At 44.6% G+C, this 24,113-nt stretch overlaps 1 protein-coding gene across 6 annotated transcripts in view; it reads left to right on the top strand.

Annotated features, from left to right (window-relative positions):
- Positions 1 to 24,113, top strand: part of STARD13 (StAR related lipid transfer domain containing 13) — a 185,296-nt gene that overhangs the window by 159,755 nt on the left and 1,428 nt on the right. For 3 of the 6 annotated variants that reach the window (XM_058687749.1, XM_058687792.1, XM_058687781.1), the window contains exons 7-13: positions 1,031 to 1,247; positions 8,838 to 9,036; positions 14,016 to 14,226; positions 15,104 to 15,218; positions 16,042 to 16,263; positions 17,268 to 17,485; positions 20,722 to 20,898. In XM_058687749.1, the coding sequence (XP_058543732.1) occupies positions 1,031 to 1,247; positions 8,838 to 9,036; positions 14,016 to 14,226; positions 15,104 to 15,218; positions 16,042 to 16,263; positions 17,268 to 17,485; positions 20,722 to 20,898 (1,359 nt within the window). Of the gene's footprint in view, positions 1 to 1,030; positions 1,248 to 8,837; positions 9,037 to 14,015; positions 14,227 to 15,103; positions 15,219 to 16,041; positions 16,264 to 17,267; positions 17,486 to 20,721; positions 20,899 to 21,617; positions 24,041 to 24,113 lie in introns of those variants that run through there. The other 3 variants (XM_058687758.1, XM_058687772.1, XM_058687766.1) reach the window with 3 other exon arrangements.

Genomic DNA, 24,113 nt, shown 5'->3' on the forward strand with positions numbered 1-24,113 from the left:
GAGCTAAGTACACAGTTGCCAAAGCTTCAGTATTTAAGTTCTGATTTCTGAAGAAGCCATTCGTTCCGATCTCCTGGAAACCATGCCGGAGCTCTGCCTTACTGTCTGCCTTCTGTGCTGCTGCAGCGGGGACGTGATGTCGCCTGCAGGAAGCATTGCTTTATCTGTAGCTCTCTTGTTAGTTTCCAGGGAAAGCAGTCAGGCTCCAAGAAGGAAACAAAGACCAGCAAAGGGTGATTAATAGTGAACAGAGGAATTAAAAATAAACTGGCCATAAAATAATTCTGGCAGCTTGCAAAGAAACAGCTGTCACTCGTACCTTCTGGAGCAGGGCAGAGCTCAACACTTAGAGTGTTGATTCATTCAAAGAGCATTTGATTCTTCAACTACATTTCTGCATTTACCACACTGGCAAATAAGAACAAGAATATGCAGTAAACCTTTATAGTAAGGAACTGACAAAAGCATGTGTTGAAACCTTAAGTAAGTCCCTATTTTAGATGAGTTGATGGATTTGAAAAAATATAAAATATGTCATTAATCGTCTTATGTTATATATTATGTCTAGAGAAGGATCGAAAGTGCCTTTATAAAAATATTTTAGGAAGTTATAAATTGCAGAGTCAAATCAATATATGCTTGTATTAAAATTTCCTTTAAAAAGTTCGACCGGTTCTAGAAAAGTAAGAACGTAGCCAAGAAGTGCTTCATCATCTCTCCCCTCCTTTCTCCCCCAACCCCAACTAAATTTCCTCTTCTCATAGTTTTTAAATTTCTTCTGTCTTACTGGGGACAGTAAGTGTCATTCACAATTAAACTGGAAGGTTGTCCACTTGACTTGAAAACAGAGCCATAAATCCATCCCGCTAACATGAATCATGCTGTTTAATAGTTAGACATCTAACATAGGCAAGGGGCACACACAGTATTTCCATGTAATGTGATTCATTAAGGGAGAGATGTGGAATTCCCCCTGTGTCTGTTGGTCGTTCCAACAAAAGCTTGGCTTCCCTCTTGCTTGCTTTCACAGCCTCTCCCCACAGGCTGCCCCAAGGGGCTCGCGTGACCTGGTTTCTGTGAATTCTAGGTCAGTTCCAAAGTTCATGAAGAGGATGAAAGTTCCTGATTACAAAGACAAGACTGTCTTTGGTGTTCCCCTCATAGTTCACGTGCAGAGAACGGGACAGCCCCTGCCTCAGAGTATTCAGCAAGCACTCAGATACCTGCGTAGCAACTGCCTCGATCAGGTATGGTTGGACATCCCAAACACAGGCGTGCATTTATGGAATGCCGGACCAAGTCCGATCCCTCCAGTATCAGATAAGACATGCCTCACCAAAAAGAAAAGGCACTGTGATCTTTATATGTCAGCATTGAATTTGACCAGGTTACATCCTTATCAAGCTATTTGAAGGTATTTCCTCACGGGCAACTTGAATGAGGTCCTGAGTGAAAATTCATGTTAATAGCTTCTACCTGTGCTGGCAAATTTACATTCCCCAGAAACTGGGAGTTAGGCTTTACACTGCATTTCCTTTTAATTATTGGCCCACTGCCGCCACTGTTTTCACAGCATGGTTTCATCCCTTTTCATCATTCTTTCAGCACCATGACCAGGAAAACTTAAACCAAAGATGAATTAATTTATTTCTTTTTAAATGTGCAAGTAAATGTTGAAAATGATGCCAGCTAAGTCAAATATCCCCTCATCCTGTAGAGTTGATTAAAATGCTAAATAAAATATTCAGAGATCGATTTCTGTCTCCAGGACTGTTTGGGAACCACCATAATGGTGGCCTATGATTGGACCCAGAGTGCATTCCAGTCTGTAATTTACTAGGCCAACCCATTGCTCCTCCAAACTAATACCCATTAGTTTCTTAAATATCCTGCCCCCCAAAAGAGCCATATTCCCACTTGATAAATTACACCCTGGAGTAGTGGGGGTATTTTCAGGTAAGTCTTCTACAGTGGCTTTTGTGCATCATACCCTTTAATACCATGTGAATAATCCATGCCCACCTAAGATTATTTGCACCTTTTAATGATTTACCCTTGGCCTTGGCCTCAGTGAATAGGAATGAGCTACATGAACTCACAGATCCTGGCTACTTATGCTTGTAACTACCCCAAAACTGAGATCACAGTCAGAATCAGGATGGTCTCTTGATGAATCAGGTACCACTTTTCAATGGAGCTAATAGGAGTAACTTCTTCATATGATGCATGATCCCCTTTTTGCCTCCCCACTCCTAAGTTAGAGAATGTACAAGTACACATTTCTTCCATTTATTTCGATGGCATAGTGGAGGGCAGGAGTGGCTGCTGTTACTGTCATGGTGAGGACTATTTTGTTTTGAGAAATGGCTTTAGTAGCTTCCCTGTTTTTTCTCAGAAAGAAGGGAAACAGGCCACTTTTCTATAACTGTGGTGCTCAGCAGATACCCCAGCATTAACTGACTTGTGAATAACATCTGAATAGAGCAAACCAATGAATCCAGTTACTTAAGCATTACTATTTTTTTTTTTTAATTTTAGAGCTTTTACCAAACTGCACACCAATCAAAGGTGGATCATCTATGAATATCACAAAACCCAAGATTGTGTTTTGTGGAGGGTAACCTTTTTTTCAGACACCCGTTTTTCCAAGCTTCTCAGTTTTCCTAAGGGTTTACGAGACACGTCCCTCCTCTTGGCTAATTTCCTTAGAGTTTTTGGCTCTGCCTTCCCAAGAACAAAAAATATTTTGTTCTAGACATTCTAATGCATGGCCAGTGAATGCTTCTCAGCAAAAGCCCTATCAAGGGAAAACAGTGTTTGTTCAGGAATACCTAAAGCAAATGCAATCCATCTATGCAATTGGCTCAATAATAGTAACATTCCTTGATGCCCAGCATGTTCTTGGCATCATACTGAGTGTTTTACCTTCACTGCCTCATTTAATGCCATATCCACCCTGGGTGGGGTTGTCCCCCAGGTGGCAATGGTGGAGCCAACACTCGCTTGAAAAGCCAACTCCAGCGTCCAGGTTTTTAAAAACTCCACTCTGCTGTCACCTCTTAGAATTGCTTGTCCCCGTGGATCTAGGGTGATGCCATCTCCAGCATCAAGGGACACTTTGAGAAATAGCCCTAAACAACTCATTGATGAATGCCTCATTCTCTTTGTTCATCATACCCTTTGTTTGTCGATGATGTTGGTTATTACATGAGGTGATAGCCTTTCTGTGATAATGGAAGAATCTTTTTCTGGCCCCAACACCTGAAAGCATTGTGTTTCTTTTGGATGATGAGTCTGTTTGTTTAGCTTTTTTAATATTAAAAACAACTGGGTATTTTTTCCTCTCTATATTAGCTGCTAGAATGATCAGAGCCAAATGTATATTCTGCCTGTAGTAAATATAGGTAAATATTTGGCATGAATTTTGTATGTCCACCTCATTTCTGGCCGCCCTTTTCATCTTTATTTTCCTTTTGCTCAAATTTTCTTATCTTTTATCTTTAATTTAATTGTACCTTATACATTTTAGAGATCATTATAGGTCACCTTGAATTCTTTCTTGAACAAAGTTGGATGGGAGTAAATGAATTACACTACCACTGTTCTACTCACTCCTTTAGTGTAGACTGGAAACTACTCAGGACCCCTGTAGATTCTGAATCATGGATGACATCAGTAAGACCACTGTTACTGGGTCTAGTCTCCTATCTGAAGGAAAAGTCATACAAATCGAGAGAAGGATGGTGGGCACCAAAATCTCCTCAATCCTGGCTCACTGGCTTATTCCCGGTCTCCATATCAAGCCTCTAGCTGTGTTTTAAATCTGGAAGAATGCCTTACTGAGAAAACAGTGTGCTGGCAAACCATTGTGGGCAAAAGACTGATTTCGAGGACATAAATACCGATTATAAATGTAACCAAAATGAATGAGGCAACCCTCTCTTGTATCAGTCAAAAGTAAGAATCCATAAGATGTCAACGGGACTTTCCCCAGAGCCAGTTAGGACTTCATGAAGCCCTCCACACCTGCAGGGCTCCCCACCTTGTAAGTCCCTCCCCTTCACCATCACAGAGTGTGGAAAGCACACAGAGACTCCCCCCCCCCCCCCACCTCTGGTCCCGGTGAAGAAGGAAGGTGGCAATAACAAGGGCACAAGGGAAAACCAGACAAACACATGGAAAATTAAAACCAGGCTTAAAAGGAAGACTATTCTAGAGACTCTAAGAGCAAACAAAAGCACATAAAAAGTGAATGAATCAGTAAAGAAAGAGGGGACAAGAGTAAGAGGGAAGGAACATGCATCACTCTAGACTGTTCCTTCTTCACCAGTAGCACCTCCTTAGAACCGAAAAGTTTTAGGTCTGCACAGGATCTTGAGATCTCAGCCCCTGAGTCATAGGAAACCAGAGCATCCAGAACATCCTTTCTCTAACTGGCTTCTGTGCTGCCTCCCTTCACATGGTTCCCTTGAACCACCATCCAAGACTCTCCCAAGGCTTTGCCCTGGACCCCAGGGAAGGAGGCTTCCTACCATGAGCTAGACCCCTTTTCCTCATGCTAAGCATTCACCTCAAACATAAGCATTCATCACCAACAGTTGAGCGCAGCCCCCCGGGGCCCTGAAACATTGCCAACATTTCCCCTCCTACACTCCCAAGTGCAGAACAGTTTATAGATGATGAAACACAGTGTATCCATTTTCACCCTTGCAGCTGCCCATAGATGAAATAAGGAAGTTCAGCCTTCAATTATGAACCATTTGTATTCAGACATAGCAGTGTGTGAGAGGAGCCTTGCTTTGTTGGCTGAGCTTTTATTTCTGCCCTAAATCAGTGGCGCACAGAAGCACAGGTTATGCCCATCCTGATGAATGTGAAGCCACCGCAGGGAGAGGAGAGGCAAAGCCTGCAGTGCTCAGAATCAGAACCCGCCCCTCCTCCATTCACCCCCACCCCCACCCCCCGCACCCTGTACTTAGGAACCTTTCTCTTTCTGCATAAAACCAACCTTTCTTCATTAGCTGAGCACATTTCTGAAGAAGAGGAAATGGAAGTCCTGATAAACATCATTAAGTATTGAATGGATTAGCATAAAAAGGATGCCAAGTAGGAGATTTAATGTTATTTAGATGAAATTTGAATTCTAATGCAGCACTCATGCCCGACCTCTCATTCTAATGGAACAGTAAGTTTTAGAAGCCCAGTTATTCTGGGAAGACACTTCCTACTCAGTGCAGGTGCCCTGTACGCGCTGCCTGTTCATCATGGCCCTGCTGTCTACCTCAGATGACATAAATGATGCTCTGGGGCCTCTCTAGGTTATACTTTGAGTCTGCTTTTTCACAGCTGGGATTTTAGGTGGAAGACAAAAGAGAGGAAAGTAAAACTGGACCAAGGGAACGCTCGCCACTCACCCTTTTACTTGTGAAAGGAGAGATCACATGCAAGATGCTTGTGAAATGAACTCTGCATTGCTGACCACTAGTCCTCCCGTCTTGGAGAGGGTGTTGGAGCCGTGCTTTAGCGGCACACAAGAACGGGACCTGCTGTGGAGCCTGCAAGGCCTCGTGCGAAATGAAAACTTGAGCTTCTTTGTTCGTAACTTATTACGAATTTCAAGACGGTGACAGCAGAGAATGAAACCAAGCATGGGGCCCTGTGTGACTACCAGCAGTGACAGGCGCAGAGGCAAATGAAAGACATTTCACACTGTTTGGGTCTTCCTCATAATGAAGCTGAGGGATCTGGGGCAGCCTCCCATCCACAGTGATGACAAGGCTGCCCTTAGAAGCGACAGCTTTAACATGTTTCTTCGGTTCTCTGTTTTCACTTGGGAAAAAAAAAATTTTTTTTTTCACCAGAAGTGCAAATTGCATCACTCCTTTGAAAACTTTTCAAAGAAAGGATTATTGCCAGTCACTCACACCAGCCTCCACGGTTGCTTAATGAAGGTAGGTGGACTTCTCCTTATTCTCAGGGTCTCTACACCATCAGAAGAATCTTCTAGTCACTGTGTCCTGGGAATTTTCCACTGCAAGGAACAGAAGAAGACAGTCCCAAAATGGCGCACCCAATAGGAAATTCATGAGCTCCTGTAACAAGAAGCCAGGAAGTAGGGTGGCTCCCAGGTTAGTTTTTCATCAGTGTAGGGCTAAGGTTGAAGACTGGGGTTTCTCTCTGCCTTTCCCTTCTGCCATCCTGAGCTACTACATCTGGAATCTGGTCTGAGTTCAGACCACCTTTTCCTTATTAAGTTTAGGAAAGAAATTTCCTTCTGTGCTTCCAACAGAAATCCACAGATCCCACAGATATTTCCCACATCCCTGGAAGATAAGGGTGGGACGGAAGGGTTATTGTCAGAATTTGAGGCAGAACAAATAAATACCTGACTGCCCTCTGGACATCCTGTGAGATCTAAGTCAGAACAAGCAGCTGAGAGCCCGCAGCTGGAGAGCTCCAGACATGTCTAAAATAATTAAAATAACAACATTTGCTGAAACTAGAAAGAAACTTGGAAACGGAACAATACGAGGAAAACATTGCTGGGATGTGTTTGTACATGCACGTTGGTACTCACCCAGAGATGAAGCCAGCAAGACTCGGGATGCTCGTAATTTACCCACAAACACCTATCTGCTCTATTCTTGATAGATTCCAATCAATAGTCCTCTGCTGCTAAGAAAATAACAGGAATTCTCAGGAGGAATAATACCAACTCACAGGAGGATAAATGTTTGTGAGTCATACTTCACAATTCACCCTCCAGGCACTTTGATTCTGAGAACTCCCGTGGAGCACAGCCCCGTGGCACCGTCCTGGGCCTCCTTCCAGAACTAGAGAAGTCGAGAATGTAACCAGGCTGAGGATGGACCTCACTTTAGTAATCGTTCATCTGACACCTTGAATTTTTCTTTCGACAGTACGTGCTTTCTTCTCATGGGCTTTGATGAAGTTTGGAGCCGTTGCCAGAGGATGATAAATGTCCTTTGCATTCTTGAAGCAGTCATCTAAGTGCGGCGAAGTTTTGCATTTTCTAGACATTCCAAACTTTAAGAAATAAAAAGGAAAGCAATTAATGTTTTCAGTGACAATATGCCTGAATATTCCTGATCTGTGGAATTAGGGTGCTAAGCCTGGGAATGCAAAAAAAGTGTTACTAAGGATTTGGTTTTTATTGCCACAAAACGTAGCAGCGTATGATGTCCTCTGCGATCCATTCCGCTGACGTGTACAAAACCTGAGTATTCTCTCATCGCTCAGACTTCTCCCCTTGCTGTCACTGTACTTTAAAGGAATTAGGACAGCTCTCCATTTAGAGCAATAACCAGGAGAGCTTTCCTCAGACACCTGAACTTGGGTCAAGCCTGGCCTGGCACACGGAGCAGCCGCTGACATGGCCTGAAAGTTTCCCCAGGCTCAGGGAGGAGGAGCCATGGCTGACCGGTGTGCGGCTGCTTACCTGTCTGACCGCTCAAAATCTCCCCACCTTTTTGGAAGTGAGCCAACCTGTGAGCCCTTCAGGAGTGAGAAGAGTAGAGATTGAGGGTTGAATGAACGACTGAGTTTGAGCAACTCCGGGCCCTACAGGCACTTAAAAATAGCTGACATGCTGGGGCACCTGGGGGGGCTCAGTCGGTTAAGCGTCTTGATTTCGGCTCCGGTCGTGATCTCATGGTTTGTGGCATCCAGCCCCCCCGCATTGGACTTCGTGCTGACAGTACAGAGCCTCCTTGGGATCTTCTCTCTCCTTCTCTCTCTGCCCCTTCCCTGCTCACGTGCACGCAAGCACACACTCTCTCTCTCTCTCAAAATAAATAAATGAACATTAAAAAAAAAAATAGCAGACATGCAAATTCACTGTAAACCAGGGGTCCCAGAGAAATTCAGTCATTTCTTGGGTAGAGGCAAGTCCAGAGTGCAGAGCCTCTTGAGGAGCCAAGAGTGTAACCTGCCGACCCTGGCAGGAGTCTCCATTCTCCTGGGGCTCTGCTCCACCTCAACTCATTCCTACTAGGAGCATTATCCCCTTGGTTCCTTACTGCTCCATTTCTCCATTTACATGTCAAAGAGAAGAGGAATCTAAGCCCTACATAAGACAATGCCTTAAAGTGAAAAAAATGCCACCCAGGGATCCTCACTAGAGCCACAGCTTATGCACATAAGTAACCAGGTAGAATAATGGGTGCCGAGCATCATATGAAAAACATACATAGGGAGGATTACAGGGGTTCCAAAAGAGAACAAGAAATAAGACCCTTAAATCAAAATACATGCTTATGGTATTATTTTGTTTCATGAGCATATTCCCGATGAACTTCTCCCCCAAAGGTGCACTGCTTGCTTATCTGGGACCCACCAAACCTTCCATTGACCAAACTTTTTCAAAATCCCCCACTAAAGCGTCAACCCCAGACAGTAGGGAATTTTGTCTGGCCTGCTCTGCTCACCAATGGCTCCTAGCAACTGTAAATATGCCTGCGATAGGGTGGTATTTAATCATTGCTTGTTGGATAAGTGAATGCCATGATAGCATCTAGTGTGTTAGAAGGCTACAGGTTACAAAACACTGTCATGCACATTTTCTCATTTAATCTCCACGAATGCCCTGTGGGGTGGAGTATTATTCTTATCTTTATTTTATGGGAGAGGAAGTCAGCGTTCAACTACTGCCCGAAGTAACTAAACTCATCATTCACGGTTTTACCAGTTCGGAAGCAATTGCTACTCATTCTGGTCCTGGTTCCATGCCCTCTCATCACTCCCAGGTTGCTTGCTTTAGGAAGAGAATGACTGGGGCCAGGCCCGCCTCGCTAACACGTCCCTGTGACTTGTTTCAGGTGGGTCTTTTTCGAAAATCGGGCGTGAAATCTCGAATCCATGCATTACGTCAGATGAACGAGAGCTTCCCTGAGAATGTCAGCTATGAGGACCAATCTGCTTATGATGTGGCGGATATGGTAAAACAGTTCTTCCGGGACCTCCCAGAGCCTCTTTTCACCAACAAGCTCAGCGAGACCTTCCTCCACATCTATCAGTGTAAGTGGAAGCCATGCAGACCACTGTTCTCATGCGCACGCATCCACGTAAAAACATTCTGCAGACTGAGTGCTTGTTGTACAAGTAATACATAAATCCATAAAGAAATATATGAAAGTTATCATCTACACTTCTTTCCAAAAGTAAACTTTGTTCACAGTTTGATATGGAAATCTCCAGGCCATATTTTACGGGTCTGAAAATACCTTTTTGACATCAAAGTTTTCCTTCTCAGTAGGGTTTTGCATAAGATCCAAAACTAACTTTCGATGTACTTTTAATAACTTTAAAATGCAAAGGGGACACAATGGAATTTATTTGGTATATAAATGTTTTTGTAAACTTACTTAATTTTGGAGGTGCCTGGGTGGCTCAGTCGGGCTAATCATCCGACCCTTGATTTCGAATCAGGTCATGAACTCACCGTTCATGAGTTTGGGCTCTGCATCAGGCTCTGCCCTGACAGCATAGAGTCTGCTTGGGATTCTCTCTCCCTCCCTCTCTGCCCTTCCCCGCTCATGCTTTCTCTCTCAAAATAAATGAATAGCATTAAAAAATATATTTTATCTTTTTAAAATAAACATTTCCTTGGGATATATGAAATTCAAAGCCAAATGACCAGAAATAAGAAGCAAATGTATCTTAATACAATGTATTTTAATTGGTGAAAAGTAAACAAACCAAATGAAGCTTAGGCCTAATTCAAGTAAGTAATGTTTTCACTTGGAATTTTTTAAGTGATGCTAAATTGACAATTCTCAGCAAAGCCCCAATAATTAAAATAACCATTGAATAAAAAATTTTTTATTCTTCTGAAAGTAGCGTATCCTTCTGAAGGTAGCAGCAAAGGGGGATATTAGAAATGAACACATGACTCTTTTCTAGATGCAATAATATTATGATTATAAATTATTTTAGTGGTCCAAGTCCCAATATTTTAGGAAAAAAAAATATTTGGCTGTGGACTTTGAGTGTTCAGCAAAATATACCTGAACTGGGACTCAACATGGAATTCATCCAATTTGAAGAAGATCCCTGCTATAGAGAATTCTGGGCTAACTGTGTTTCAGGAGCCTACGATATTGCAAATCCAAAAGGGATTATAATAAATACCACTTGTAAAAACAGGATAAAGTGATGACCCACTAAATAAATATTATTTTGTCAAAGTGAATAAGTTAAGTTAAACTAATGGTACATGTTGTGTGAGCCCAAACACAGAGAGTTTATGATTTTGTTGCCATAAGAGATTGAGCTGCCATGAAGCCTCCCTCATGGTTTGGAACTATCATATATGATTCTTTACATTTAATCAGTTCTCAGGTTAGGGTTGACACTAGTCTAAGGTTAAAGCCAGATGATTTCCAAGAGATAAATCCCTTTGGCCCCTTCTGAGACTCACCAGCAAGAAACTGGATCAAAGCAGGGTTTATTTTAGCTGAGCAAACATTTGCCAAGTTCCTCTTATGCACAGGACACTGGGCTGAGTGCTACAGCTGATATGGATGGGTAAGACCTACTCTCTGCTCTTAAAGATCTTACAACTGAGGGACATGAGACATATCATAAATAACTGCCGTGCAGCAAGATTGGAGAAATTCCACAGTAAGCTTACAAAGAAAACCCAAGGAGGTTGAGATGAGGAATCGAACTTGGTTCCACAACGGAAGGTTGGGCTATGGAAGAAACACTTGTTGAGTTATACAAATAGCATGAGCATGTGTCAGGGAATTACAAGGTATTCATCTGGCTGGCATGAGTGGTAACTGTACGATGTAGGACCACTGACACTGAAAAATTAGACTGGGTCCATACCAAGAAAGGGCATTGAATATCAGGGCAAAGAGTTCATACTTGATTCGTTAAGCATTGAGGAACCAACCCTTGGGTGTTGTTGAGGGAGTTACCAGTTAGAATGCTCTCGGCTATAAAGACAGAACCAGAAATCCAACAAATAGCTTAAACAATAAAAAAAAAAAAAAAAATCATACAATCGCACATGACAAGAAATCTGGAATTATGTAATTCCAGAGTCGGTTAATTTCACAGCTCAGTGATGCCAGGCTTGAAGTCAGCCTCTCTTGGTTATCCCCTGAAGGTCACAACTTAGAATTATGATTACCACAACTTATAATTATCATGTCGTCCCCAAATCACATTCAAAGTCAAGAAGAGAGCAGAAGGGCTTCTCCTTGGGCAAATGTCTCTTTTTATCAGGGAGACACATTTACAAAAGTTCCTAGCATTTATCTTGGTCCCATAGGCCAGAAATTATTTATACCTTCTCCCTTCAATCAGTCACTGGAAAGAGAAGGATTACCATTTGGGAGTTAGGCCAGCATGGTTATTCCCTAGTCTGCAGGAAGAACCCACCTTCCCTGAGCATATTGCAGCCCGCACCTGAACAGAAAGTGTGTTTTCTTGTAGAGGAAGAAAGAGGGAGTAGATGTTGAATAGGCATCCATGTTTGTGTCTGCCACAAGGGTAAATATCCATCAGAACTGCTCTTGTGACCCATGAATGTGGAAGTGGTGAACAAGAGATATTGGACTGTCCAGGAACCGGGGGTTAGTGAGTGAGCTAACACAGTAAGTGAAGCACTGGGTTACCTGCCGTGACTTCCAGCAGTGAGACTGGAAATTCAGTGTTCTGTGGATAGACTCTAGAGTCAAAGAGAGGGACCGTTCTTCCTCCCTTTTTCCAGGGCAGTTTTAATTTTAGCTATGTTGCTTCTTGGACTTTCATTAAATGATTAATTGGAGTTTGGACGGATAATGAAAATATTTGAAACCCACTGGTCTACAGGAGGGAGAAAGATGGAGGGATCAGAGACTACTCTGTAGTCCTAACACTTGGTGACTGGGAGAATATGGAAAAGAAGAGGGGAAGGAGAGCTGGTTTGAGAGCAGGGAGAGGAGAGGTGTTCAGAATCAACTGGACATTGAATTTGAGATGCCGATAGCCATCCACGTTGTTGCCATTATCAACATTTAGATATGCAGGTCTAGAGTAGTCTCCCGAGAGCTGAGAAAGAGGCAGGAGCCACACGAGTGCCGAATGTAACAGAACGGTCAAAGAGGATAGGATTCAAAATGAATGCTGAATTTAGGGATTAATAGTTGACCTTCACAACAATTTTTATAGAAAATAATAGAAGATCCTTTCTGACAGATAAAGGGAAAAATGACTAGAGAGAAAGTTGAGACAACATGTAGCCATGACAGATGACTCTTACAAATTTTGTTGTGGAATATTGGCGATCTGAAGTAAAACAATGTACACACTAGACAGCTTAGCCAAAGCAGCATATTTAAAAGCAGTTCAATGGCTCAGCTGAATTTATAACACTTCAGTGACAAGCCTGAAGCATCTGCTTCTGTTTCAGCACAAGCAAGAAAAAAGAAAAAGGTTCTGCTATAATTTGAACAAAATGGCTCTTTTCTACTAAACCCCGGGCTGTCTTGTGCCACTACACAGTGGACGTAGCAGGGGTCGAGATGGTTTCTAAAACATTGACTGTACAGCAGGCTTTTCCAGAAATGTGGATTTGCTGCGTGACTGGGGTCCAGAGGGTACCCAGCCCTGGGATGTACAATGATGGAGAAGATCCAGACCCGGGATGAAGGTCACACCACAGGCCCTCTGAAGCAGCAGGTTCCAATGTTTTTTATCATGTACACCTACCACTAGTAAATATCTGAGCATGTATACTTATTTTTCATAGTAGAAATATACTGTGATATACTATGATACACGTTATAAAACGTACCCAGTCAGTATTTTTAAAGCATGAGAGAAAACATAAACACCATTGAAAATCCTGATATCTTCTTCTCTCATGTCAAGGATTGTCACAAGCGCATTTCCTCCACCCCTTCAGAGGACAGACACCCCACTGCAGACACCTGTTCTAGAACATGGTATTTTAAGAAAGACCACGTAACCAGAGTGAATTCTTGACTGGGTCTTTCAGAGTCAGAGGTATAAGGGCATTGAGTCAGACCTAAAAGATCAGTAATGAACACAGCCAGGGGGCAGCATAATGTAGTGCCTAGCATCCGTTTGCTGGGATTTTCCCTTTCGGTTCACATCACCTATTTGGGGCCCGCACCCTTCTGAACCTGCATGGCCAGCACCCACCACCACCACCCCACACGGACCACCCTGAAGGAGAGTGGCCCGACACGGCCAGACCCTTCCCATCACCCTAGTCAACCTGGATCCTCTTCCCCAAGTACAACCTCAACTTCCATACTCCCCAAGATTTTGAAATGCGTGACACTAGGTCACCGCATGAAGCAACAGCACACTCCCTCTGCACCAAGCCCTGAGGGACTTGTAGGAGAAAGGAAGATGTGTCCGGCTGACCCTCAAGGAGCCGAGCCTCTAGGAGTCATTCGAGAGGGCCAGCCAGCTCTGTCCCACCACTCGTGGTTAATAGCGCCAAGCTGGCATCGAAGCCCGGCTCCTCTGCTAGAGGTGGGGAAAGGCGAGGCCGCCGTCCCCTAACACAGTGGTGTCCAAACACATGCCCCGGAGCCCTGGGCCTCCTGAGAGGTGCTTCCCAAGCTGTCTGGTGGGAGGGTGGACATGAGGGAAGCCAGGCTGACCGTGCCCCGGCCAGCCGCCAGCTGCAGTCAGAGCAGAAAAACAGTTTGCAAACGGCTGAGCAGGTGGCTAGCTCAGAGACCGTGAAAGGCCAGGACGGGGCCATTCCTTGCCAAACAGCGTTTCTTGTTAAGGCCGCGGGTCCGGAGCCGGACTACTTGGGTTCCAGTCCCAGCTCTGCCTCTCAGCAGCTGTGAGGCCTGAGCGGTGACTTACTTCTTTGTGCCGTTAGTGGCTGTCGCTATGGTAGTCGGTGATGGTCATATCTCTGAGGGGGTCTGCACACCGGGAAGGTGGAGCTTCCTCACGGGCCCCCAGCTGGCTCCTCCTGTGGCTGTTCCTCTAATGACCCGGCACCCGCCTTTCTGCAGATGTCCCCAAGGAGCAGCGGCTGCAAGCAGTGCAGGCAGCCGTCCTGTTGCTGGCCGACGAAAGCAGGGAGGTCCTGCAGACGCTGCTGTGCTTCCTGAGTGACGTGGTCAACTCGGTGGAAGAGAATCAGATGACACCCATGAACCTGGCTGTGTGTCTGGCCCCCTCCCTCTTTCATCTTAATTTACTGAAGAAAGAAAGCTCCCCCAGGTGGGTTTTTCTCATCAACACCCATAATCCTTAGATATTCCCCATAGCTCATTAAACGAACAAACAAACAAAAAACACTTCTAGTATTGTACTTCAGTTTGGGGATTTGTCAGCATTTAGTTTATTATAATCAGAAAATGTTTCAAGAGGCACCCGGGTGGCTGAGTCAGTTAAGCATCTGACTCTTGGTTTCGGCTCAGGTCACAACCTCACAGTTTGTGAGTTCAAGCCCTGCATGGGGCTCTACGCTCACAGCATGGAGCCTGCTTGGGATTCTCTCTCTCTCCCTCTCTCTCTCTTCCCCTCCCCTGCTCGTTCTCTTGCTCTCTTTCTCTGAATAAATAAACTTTACACTTGATCTTAGCCAAAAGGCCGAGAAGCGATGAATAAATAAACTTTAAAAAAAAGAAAGAAAATGTTTCAAGGTGAGCTAATTCATGTGCTCAGATATAAAACCAGGTAGTACTGAAGGATGGCCATTGCCATCCAGAAAGCCTGAGGCATTGTGTTCTGGTGTGTATGTAGTGTGTGGGTGGGAAAGAAGTCATATTTACAATCTCTTATGAAAAAAGCAGGACTTAAGACCTGAGAACAGCAGCCTGTAAAGACGTGGTTTCAAATTTGGGAAAAAATAGATAAATTTCTCCCCCAGCAGTTACTCCTGCCCTTGTATTTTTCCAAGGTTTTTCATTATGAGCTGTCAGACTCTTCCCCTGACTCAGAATATCTGTGTGGTCATTGTTTTTATTTGGAAATGAGAAAGTCTGGGATCTGGATTAGCATCTTGGACAGGAACCGAAAACAAAAGGGACAAGCTCTGGATTGCGAAAAGCTCTTGGGTTTGGGATCCGCTTACAACTCTGTCCTTCAATTATAGAGTCATACAGAAGAAATATGCCACCGGGAAGCCAGATCAAAAGGACCTCAGTGAGAACCTGGCCGCGGCTCAGGGGCTTGCCCACATGATCACAGAATGCGACAGACTGTTCGAGGTGAGTAACCGCTTCCAGCAGCCTTCCTCATAGCTCTTGGAGCCAGAGAAGATGCTTGGAACCGTTGCTGCATTTGCGGCTTATATGTGTTTGTTCCTGATTTTATGATGACAATAGTACACAACGTAGCTGTGGTCGTTGCCCCCAACAAGCGTAAGGGGCCCTGTATCACTGAGGCCCTGACAGTTAGACACCTGGGGCTACCGTGATGATGGTTTTCAAGAAAACGGTTCCATTGCCCTCCATTGCCAGCTTCAAGGCCAGCCAGCCAATTATGTTGGATGTGTTAACTTGGACCTGATTAGGTTCAACATCTGCATAACCCTCTTGGTTCTGTGAACCAAGAATCAATGACAGGCTCTGAGTGTAGCCACAGATGTGTTTAAGAAGTTATTGAAGTAGACTGCTGGCATACTTTTTGTGGTGGAATTGGCATCTGTAAATGGGAAAAGTGTGCTAAAAAGGTAAAGCTATTTCTGACTCATATTTGATGTTTCTCTTAAGTCTATGTGCTTTAAGTTTCCTGAGCCCACATTTTGCCAAACCGAAGAAAAATACGTTAAAAGGAAAACGGAAAGAATGAATGGGAAGTCATTGCAATGTTTTGGATAATAACTGTAGTCTCAGAAACATATTTGCTTTTCCTGACTTTGGGAAACTCCCCCACCCCAGCCTTGCCGCTGATCTTGGGAAACTATCCCCATGGCGCTAGGCCCGTTGCCCACACTGTGGGTTTTGACAAAATTACTTTGCTTTCTCTAACTATTAGTTTCAGCATTTCTTTAGCTCAGTATGTTGCTCTTGTGTGCATCCGTTGATTCAGGTCCCACATGAGTTGGTAGCCCAGTCCCATAACTCCTACGTGGAGGCTGAGATCCACGCTCCGACTCTAGAAGACCTGGGGTCCCAGCTGGAGGAGAGCGGAGCAACTTTCCATATGTACCTGGAACATCTCGTCCAGGGGCTCCAGAAAGAAGCCAAGGAGAAGTTCAAAGGCTGGGTCACGTGCTCCAGCACAGACAATACAGATCTTGCTTTCAAAAAGGTATTCTCAGGGTTGTAACAAAATTACCCCCATGTCTATCAAGCAGGGATTTGTTTTGCTTTAAAAATGGCCACTCTCAGGCACCTAGGTGGCTCAGTCAGTTAAGCGTCTGACTTCGGCTCAGGTCATGATCTCGCGGTCCGTGAGTTCGAGCCCCACGTCGGGCTCTGTGCTGACAGCTCAGAGCCTGGAACCTGTTTGAGATTCTGTCTCCCTCTGTCTCTGACCCTCCCCCGTTCATGCTCTGTCTCTCTCTGTCTCAAAAATCAATAAACGTTTAAAAATTTTTTTTAAATAAATAAATAAAAATGGCCACTCTCTGGGGCACCTAGGGGCTCAGATGGTTGAGTGTCCAGTTCTTGGTTTCTGCTCAGGTCATGAACGCAGAGTCTTGGGATAAAGCCCCATGTTAGGCAGACACTGAGTGTGGAGCCTGTTTAAAATTCTCTCTCTTTCTCTCCCCCTGCCCCTTTCCCCTACTAGCATTCTCTCTCTCACTCTTAAATTTAAAAAAAAAAAAAAAAAAAAAAAAAAGGCCACTCTGTCCATGGGGCTTGGCACACACACAAACAGGTCAAAGATCCACTCTAGAGACCACCAAGCAGTCCCTGGTGCATGTAATCAGAGTACAGAGTACCAATCTTATCCTTGTCCTTTAGCTGTGTGACATTGGGCAAGTCACATGCCTCTCTGTGCCTGGTTTTTCATTTGCATAATGGACATAATCCTACCACTGTTGGAGGAGGGCTATTTAAAAATCAAATGGGTTAGAATCTTTCCTGGCACACAGTAAATACCGTGTGTGGTGATGGAGATTATTTGTACGATCACTATTATTTTTCTTCTAAGCTTAAAGATTAACATCTTAACGTCTTAAACCTGAGATATGCAGAATCACTTCCCAGTGACATAACCAGTGATGTTTTTTGAGCGCCCAGTGAAGTATGGTAGGTTTTCGTTGGAACTAGTTGGCCCCTTCAGCTTTCGATGGTGTCTTTCCCAAGGTGGGGGACGGGCATCCGCTGAAGCTATGGAAGGCCTCTGCGGAGGTCGAAGCGCCCCCCTCAGTGGTTCTGAATCGTGTGCTGAGAGAGCGTCACCTGTGGGATGAGGATTTTGTGCAGTGGAAGGTTGTGGAAACTCTGGACAAGCAAACAGAAATCTATCAGTACGTGCTGAACAGCATGGCCCCCCATCCTTCCAGGGACTTCGTGGTTCTCAGGTAAGCCTGACTCTAGGGTTTAAGATGTTTTTGTTTCCAGAAGCAGATTAAGAGCTGCATATTTAGGGGCGCCTGGATGGCTCAGTCGGTTAAGCGTCCGACTTCGGCTCAGGTCATGATCTCGTGGTCCGTGAGTTCAAGCCCCGCGTCGGGCTCTGTGCTGACCGCTCAGAGCCCTGGAGCCTGCTTCAGATTCTGTGTCTCCCTCTCTCTCTGCCCCTCCCCTGTTCATGCTCTGTCTCTCTCTGTCTCAAAAATAAATAAACGTTAAAAAAATAAACTTAAAAAAAATAAAAAATAAAAAAAAAAGAGCTTCATATTTAAACATTTCACACAGTTCTATCACCTAAGTTCAGCCTCTGCTGGGAACTCTGAGCCGGTGCTTGCTGCCCTCAGCGACATCTGACTTTGTTGTATTTATGCCCGACTTCCTGCTTCCTTCACCCAGTTTACAGCTGTGCTGGGCTCTCCTCTGGCCCCTTTCATTACGGAGCAGACGGTTTATTAGGCCATAAATACTGCTCATTTCCTCAGAACAGAGTCCCGAGAATAAGCTGCTGTTGGTCCAGTGGGACTTGCTGCCATGTTATGCAAATTGCCTCTGACTTTTCTCCTGATTTTGCCTTTTCTCCCTTGGGGAAGCAAGTGTTTGGTGTGTGTACCTCTTAAGACAGAAGTATGTGCAACCTCAAAATCCATCTGTGCAACCTCAGAGATTCATAACTCATTGCCATGTGTGGAAACCTTGGCACAGCCCCGAGGCCCAACTGTGCCTTAGGCCCAACTATGCACAGACAGCTGGGTATCCAGGAGGATTTCAGGGCCTGACAGGCCTGCTAGCCTTGTGTCTTCTGTTCAGGTGTTGCTTCTGATAGCTTTCTGGCTTGAGTTCTGGCCCCTTGCCCTCTGGGTTTGGAAGGGGTGCTCAGCCAGCAGTAGGAGGCGTGCAGAGTATAGCTGTGCACATGGGCTGGGGAGTCAGCATCGAATCAGAAAGGACAGGGACTGAGGATGCCAAGAAACCAAATAAAATGTAATTAAACCAATATATGCTTTTTTTTATTGATAACTGGTGGCAGACAGTGTCTCTTCCCATAGATTAGCAGTGAAAAGGAATCACTAGTGAAATTCCCCGACGTCTGTTTCAAATACTTTATGAAACTAGTTTTGATGGCAAACCACAGGTTACTTTTCACACAGGCTATTTATGCTTTGGAGTTGGTCCTTGGGACCTTGAATTCTAAGGGTCATTGTTGCCGAAATATATGTGTTTATCTTAGCAACCTTGGGATCCTGGTGGAGAACGTGGGCAGTTTTAAGGGTGGCTTAGTCCCACAGTTGTTGGGACATTAGTCATCTCGTGGAAGTTAAAGTTCACATCTTCACTCTTGCAAATAGTTCTTCTGGGATGGCAGCCAGTTCTTCTGGGATGGAACCATGCCATAGCGTGCCTCTTCCCTCCCTTTGGAGGAGGTTGAGGGCCAGAGTCCATGCATGGAGCCTCGTCCTTCCATCCATCCTGCAGTCCCACCAGCCTATTTCTCAGTACAGGACATTATTCCAGCACCGTGGGGAGTCTGTGGGGATAATGCCGTGAATACAAGAGACTGCAGTCCTGCTCTCTTGGGGTTGGCATTTTATCCGGGAGGGAGGATCAATAAATAATGAGTAAGGGGATCAGGTTCCTTATCTTGGGGTGGGGGGATAAGGAAGATAGGAGGATAGTAAGGGGTTGAATTTTAAACATAGTGCTTAGGGCAGAGTCTCACAGCACCGATAGTTAATCCACAACTTGAAGGAGAAAGTGGTTGCATCATGAGGCTCTGAGCAGGAAGACCTCGACGCTCGAGAAAATTAACCACGCAAGAAGGTAGAAGGTGGTTCCGACACAAGAAGGTAGAAGGTGACAAATATGGTGAGGAGCTCACAAGGCTGAGATGCTTCCTGTTCAGAGTGTCTCCCTCTCTAGACCAGCTTGTACGTGGCTGGTGTCCATTCAGGACCCCACATTTACTTCTTTGTCTCCTTCCCTAGATCCTCAGGAGCTTCCAGTGGTAGCTACTGAGGATTTTTCCATTTTACCCCCACAAATCTGTACAACTTCCAGTTTTTATTGCTAATCACTTCATCTCACGTGAAGGGAAGGGTCCCACCCGTGGAGAAGTTGCTAAGCGTTTGTATGGCTCCCGTAACAGGGAACTTCCTACTCCTCAGACAGCCTGTTTCATTTTTGGAGAGTGTACTTTGTGAGACAGGTCTTCTCTATACTGAGCTGACACACGCCGTCGCATCTCTGCCTGCTGGAGTCAAATCGACTGTGTTTTTTTTTTTTTTTTCTTGTTCTGCTTAGGAGCCACTCAGGTATTTGAAAAGAATTAGCAGTCCACATGTGTCTAATTTGCTTCAGGCCAAGCACACCAGCTCATTTTTCCTGTAAGGCTGAGTTGAGCATCACTTCCGGAAAGCCTTCCCCTGTCAGCCTCACCTTCCTTTCCACGTGATTGCAGATCACTCCGTGCATAGCCTCATCACTGCACTCACTTTGGTGTTTTAGATGTCGCTCTGTATGTCTGTTTGTCCTCCTTGGCTGTGTATCTTTGTGTTCTTAGTGGCTTCTCACGTGTCCAGGAGATGTTTATTGAATGAATTGAATGGGCAAGTCCTAATTCTAAAACCGTAAGACCAACCATTCAATAATGGCCAGGAACCTCTACAGCCTTGATTTGGGGTTCCAGAGGCAGACTGGAAAGCTGCAAGACTAGGGCTCCTGGGTGGCTCAGTCACATGAGCATCCGACCCTTGATTTCAGCTCAGGTCATGATCTCACAGTTCATGGGTTTGAGCCCTTTGTCGGGCTCTGCGCTGACAGCACGGAGCCTGCTCGGGATTCTCTGTCTTCTCTCTCTGCCCTGCCCCTGTTTGCTCTCTGTGTCTCTATCTCTTAAAATAAGTAAACAGACATTAAAACAAAAGGTTTAAATAATTTTTTTAATCAATAAAGTAAAATAAAAATAAAAGGAAAGCTGCAAAACCATTTCTGGCCTCTGGGTCGGAGGGCTGAGACCCTTGCTTTGAACTGTACTGTAAAGATTTTACACACCCTTCTGGAAACCATCCGTTGAAGTAACCAGGATTGGGATTTGAGCGGGAAAACAGAGGCGTGAACCTCAGTGCCGCGCCCAGGTGTTTCTTTCTCTCTCGGCCCTAATCCTGCGGTGCTGGGTGCTCTGCCGCAGGACCTGGAAGACGGACCTGCCCAAAGGAACGTGTACCCTGGTGTCCCTCTCCGTGGAGCACGAGGAAGCCCAGCTCATGGGCGGCGTGCGGGCCGTGGTGATGGATTCTCAGTACTTGATAGAACCTTGTGGCTCCGGCAAATCGAGACTGACCCACATCTGCAGGATAGACCTGAAGTAAGTGTGCCCTCCCGGGGACGCCAGGCTCACTCAAGGGCCAGAGTCGCCAGGGCGCCGTTCGTCGTCCCAATCCCCCGTTCCACCCTACTTGGTGTTTTCACTGCCGTTCGCGTGCTTTCATAGGTGATCGCTCCCCCTCTCTGTTTTCCTTTTCCCCCTTCTTCCCAAGCTTCTGACGTTCTCCTGCAGCCCTTTGCTTTTCTTTACGTTCAGTGCCGTTCCCACTCTGTGTGCTTCTCAGGCAGGGCGAACACACGCCTGGTGGCAGCACAGCGATCGCGAGTACCCTTCTCGTGTGTTTCTGTCGCGCCTGCTCTCCTCTTGCCACCCCCTCCTGTTGCCGTGCGTTGAGAAGAAACGAACTTACTTCCGACCCCGTCAAGGCACTCACGATGCCGAACAGGTTCTTGGTCTGGGTCCGTGGACACTGAGTGTTCTCAGTGAATTCCAGAATTCAGTCTGAATCTTCTCTGGGGACATGGTATTGCTGCGAAGCACCCAGTGAACCCTGAAGAGACAGACTGAATACTTGGCCAAAAAGGCATTTTCCAGGCACCTGATGACAGAGTGAGGTTCTCAGACCCTCGAGGCGTCAGCCCCGAGTTGTAGGCATGCGCCCCGAGGTGCGGGCCACAGCACAGCCCAGTCTGCCGTGATAAAATGCTGAGGTTTGGAAAAAGACTTTCCCACTTCCTTTCTCATTTTTGTCCCCACAGAGGTCACTCCCCAGAGTGGTACAGTAAAGGCTTTGGACATCTGTGTGCAGCAGAAGTTGCCAGGATTAGAAACTCTTTTCAGCCCCTCATTGCTGAGGGTCCAGAAACTAAAATCTGAGTTTTCCCCAGTGCGACATCAAACTCAGGGAAGAGGAAGTGAACGGAAACACTTGTGGGAGAGGCTGCTCGTGAGAAAGCGAGAGAGAGAGAGAGAGAGAGAGAGAGAGAGAGAGACGTGGTTAATGCTTAAAAATGGAAACACTGAGAAGTTGGAATGTTGAAGAGGCAAGAATTGCTGAGAACTTTCCTAGCCTTCCTGGAGACGGCTACATCCCTACTAATATAATATTTTTAAAAATCAGAACATTTATCTATGTTACTTAAAATTAAATAGATTATTTCTTGTGCATTGCCTAATTTGCTATTTAAAGGCTTCTAAGAAGCATACTTTTAACTGTAAATAAATGTATGTATAGCATATGTACATATGTGTGTATATCTCTATCTTCACTGTATATATGCACAGTATCAATTTTATATATAATTGCGTCTTTTGAAAAGGAATGCATCTGACTCAGTGAGTCCCTTCCTCACTCATGTGGTTCTTTCCGAGTTGCTCTGGGCCCAGCCCCCCACTGTCCTGCTGCTAACACCCAGGTATGAAAATGTGTAGTCTGTCGGTCGGCCCCGATGTCTAACCAAAGATTAGCTAACCAAAGGAAAACAACATTGAAAGTTGTTATGTGTTGTCAGTTTGCTTGCGTCCTTCAAAAACTGAGCTTGGAGTGCTGGAGAATGCTGGGAAAAGAATACTTACTCCTCTTAAAAGCACAGAAGTGGAGTAGAAGTCATGACCAAGTATAAGGCTAGGTTGCCAGTAGCCAGTGGACCCAGCCGGATGCAGTTTGGTGAAATGTCAGATGCCCACGGGCCACTGGAGTCAGGGCAAGTGACTGCAAGAACTTCATTGCCCTGCTGGTTAGAGCCAAATATAATAGCCTTTGCATAGTCAAAGCCCAAGGGAGCCTCTGTGTTTTATCGAGTTTTCATAGATACATTTTATCATGTTCCTAAATGTCATTCTGTATGACCAGTGGCCTATTTGGTCACAGTTAATCGGCATTTTCTTACCGATACATTGCACTGAATTTAACTCTGGACACCAGACAGGGGGAGGTGATGGTCAGTTGAGAGTCCTGGACCATTACAGCTTCAGGGAATTCTTATTTTGCCATGGAGGATGTTCTTAAGATATAATTCATTGAACTTTTGCAATTTAAAAGACAGGGTTTTAAACTAACGATAAGACCAAAACTGTACTCTGCGAAAATAGAACTCTTAGAAAATATAAACAGGTTTCTTAATTTCATATTTCTTCATTAGCCTGTCAAGCTACCTACACGTTTGACCCAAACTTATTTATTATTGTATAGACTAAGCAGATTGACTCTCCTTAACCCATTGCTAATGGATTTAAGTTGTGGAGTTTTTTTGTTAATTGTAATTTGACAACGGTAGAGAGAAAGATAAATTATTATGCTTGGCTTCAGGAAGAGATTTTCTTTGGTAATCCATGAAGATTGGCATCATAACTTAGCAACTGGTATGGGAGGAAAAAAAAAAACCTTAAATGAGTGTTTTCCCTTTCTTTTGTATTGTTATGCATTTATGTTATTATGTAATGTTTTTCCTATCAGCAATGTGCAATTCTTTTATTGAGAGAAATAAAAATATTATATATGAATTCTCTATGGTGCAAGGAAAATCATACTATTTGAATTATGACCTGGGAATTTTTCATTTCCTTGCCTACAAAGAAGTGGCCAGCAAACCCATAATTTTCAAGTTGGGCAATGCTCTGTGAGGAAAACAAATTCACTTCTGCCATGCATCTTAAATTCAACCATATACGTTGGATTACCTTAATATGCATAGACAAGATTAATGAAGTTTAATCTAGTTTAACACTGGTCCAGAGATGGAATCCTAGGGGTTTGGAAAATACGCTAGACACACACGGATGAATCGTACTGTATCACCAAGTTTAGCGTGAACACGAATCACCCGGAGATCTTGATCAACTGCAGACTCTAATTCAGGCAGTCTGGAGTAAGATTCTACATTTTGAACAAGTCTCGGGGATGCCTATGCTGCTGGCCCAAAGACCACACTCTGGGAAACAAGAGGGTACTAAAACCAATACGGTTGTATTTATGACCCCCCCTTCTCTTCAAATTACCTGACTTTCCCATTTTTGCGCGCGTACTAATCATGTCACTGTTGCATAACCTAGTGCGTCTAAAAAAATAAAACAGGAAAAATGAGGGAAAAGATGCATCGAGCTTCTTTGTCAAATACCACAGTATTTTATTCATTGTTATCTTGCCAATGGAAATAAAATATGATACTGCATTTAAATATTATATTTATACCTCATGTATATTTTTACCTCAATTGTTGGTATCAATCATCAATTGTAAATAATTGCCAAGGCAA

Source organism: Neofelis nebulosa, chromosome 1 (genome assembly GCF_028018385.1).
Source record: "Neofelis nebulosa isolate mNeoNeb1 chromosome 1, mNeoNeb1.pri, whole genome shotgun sequence".
NCBI classification, from domain to species: Eukaryota; Metazoa; Chordata; class Mammalia; order Carnivora; family Felidae; genus Neofelis; species Neofelis nebulosa.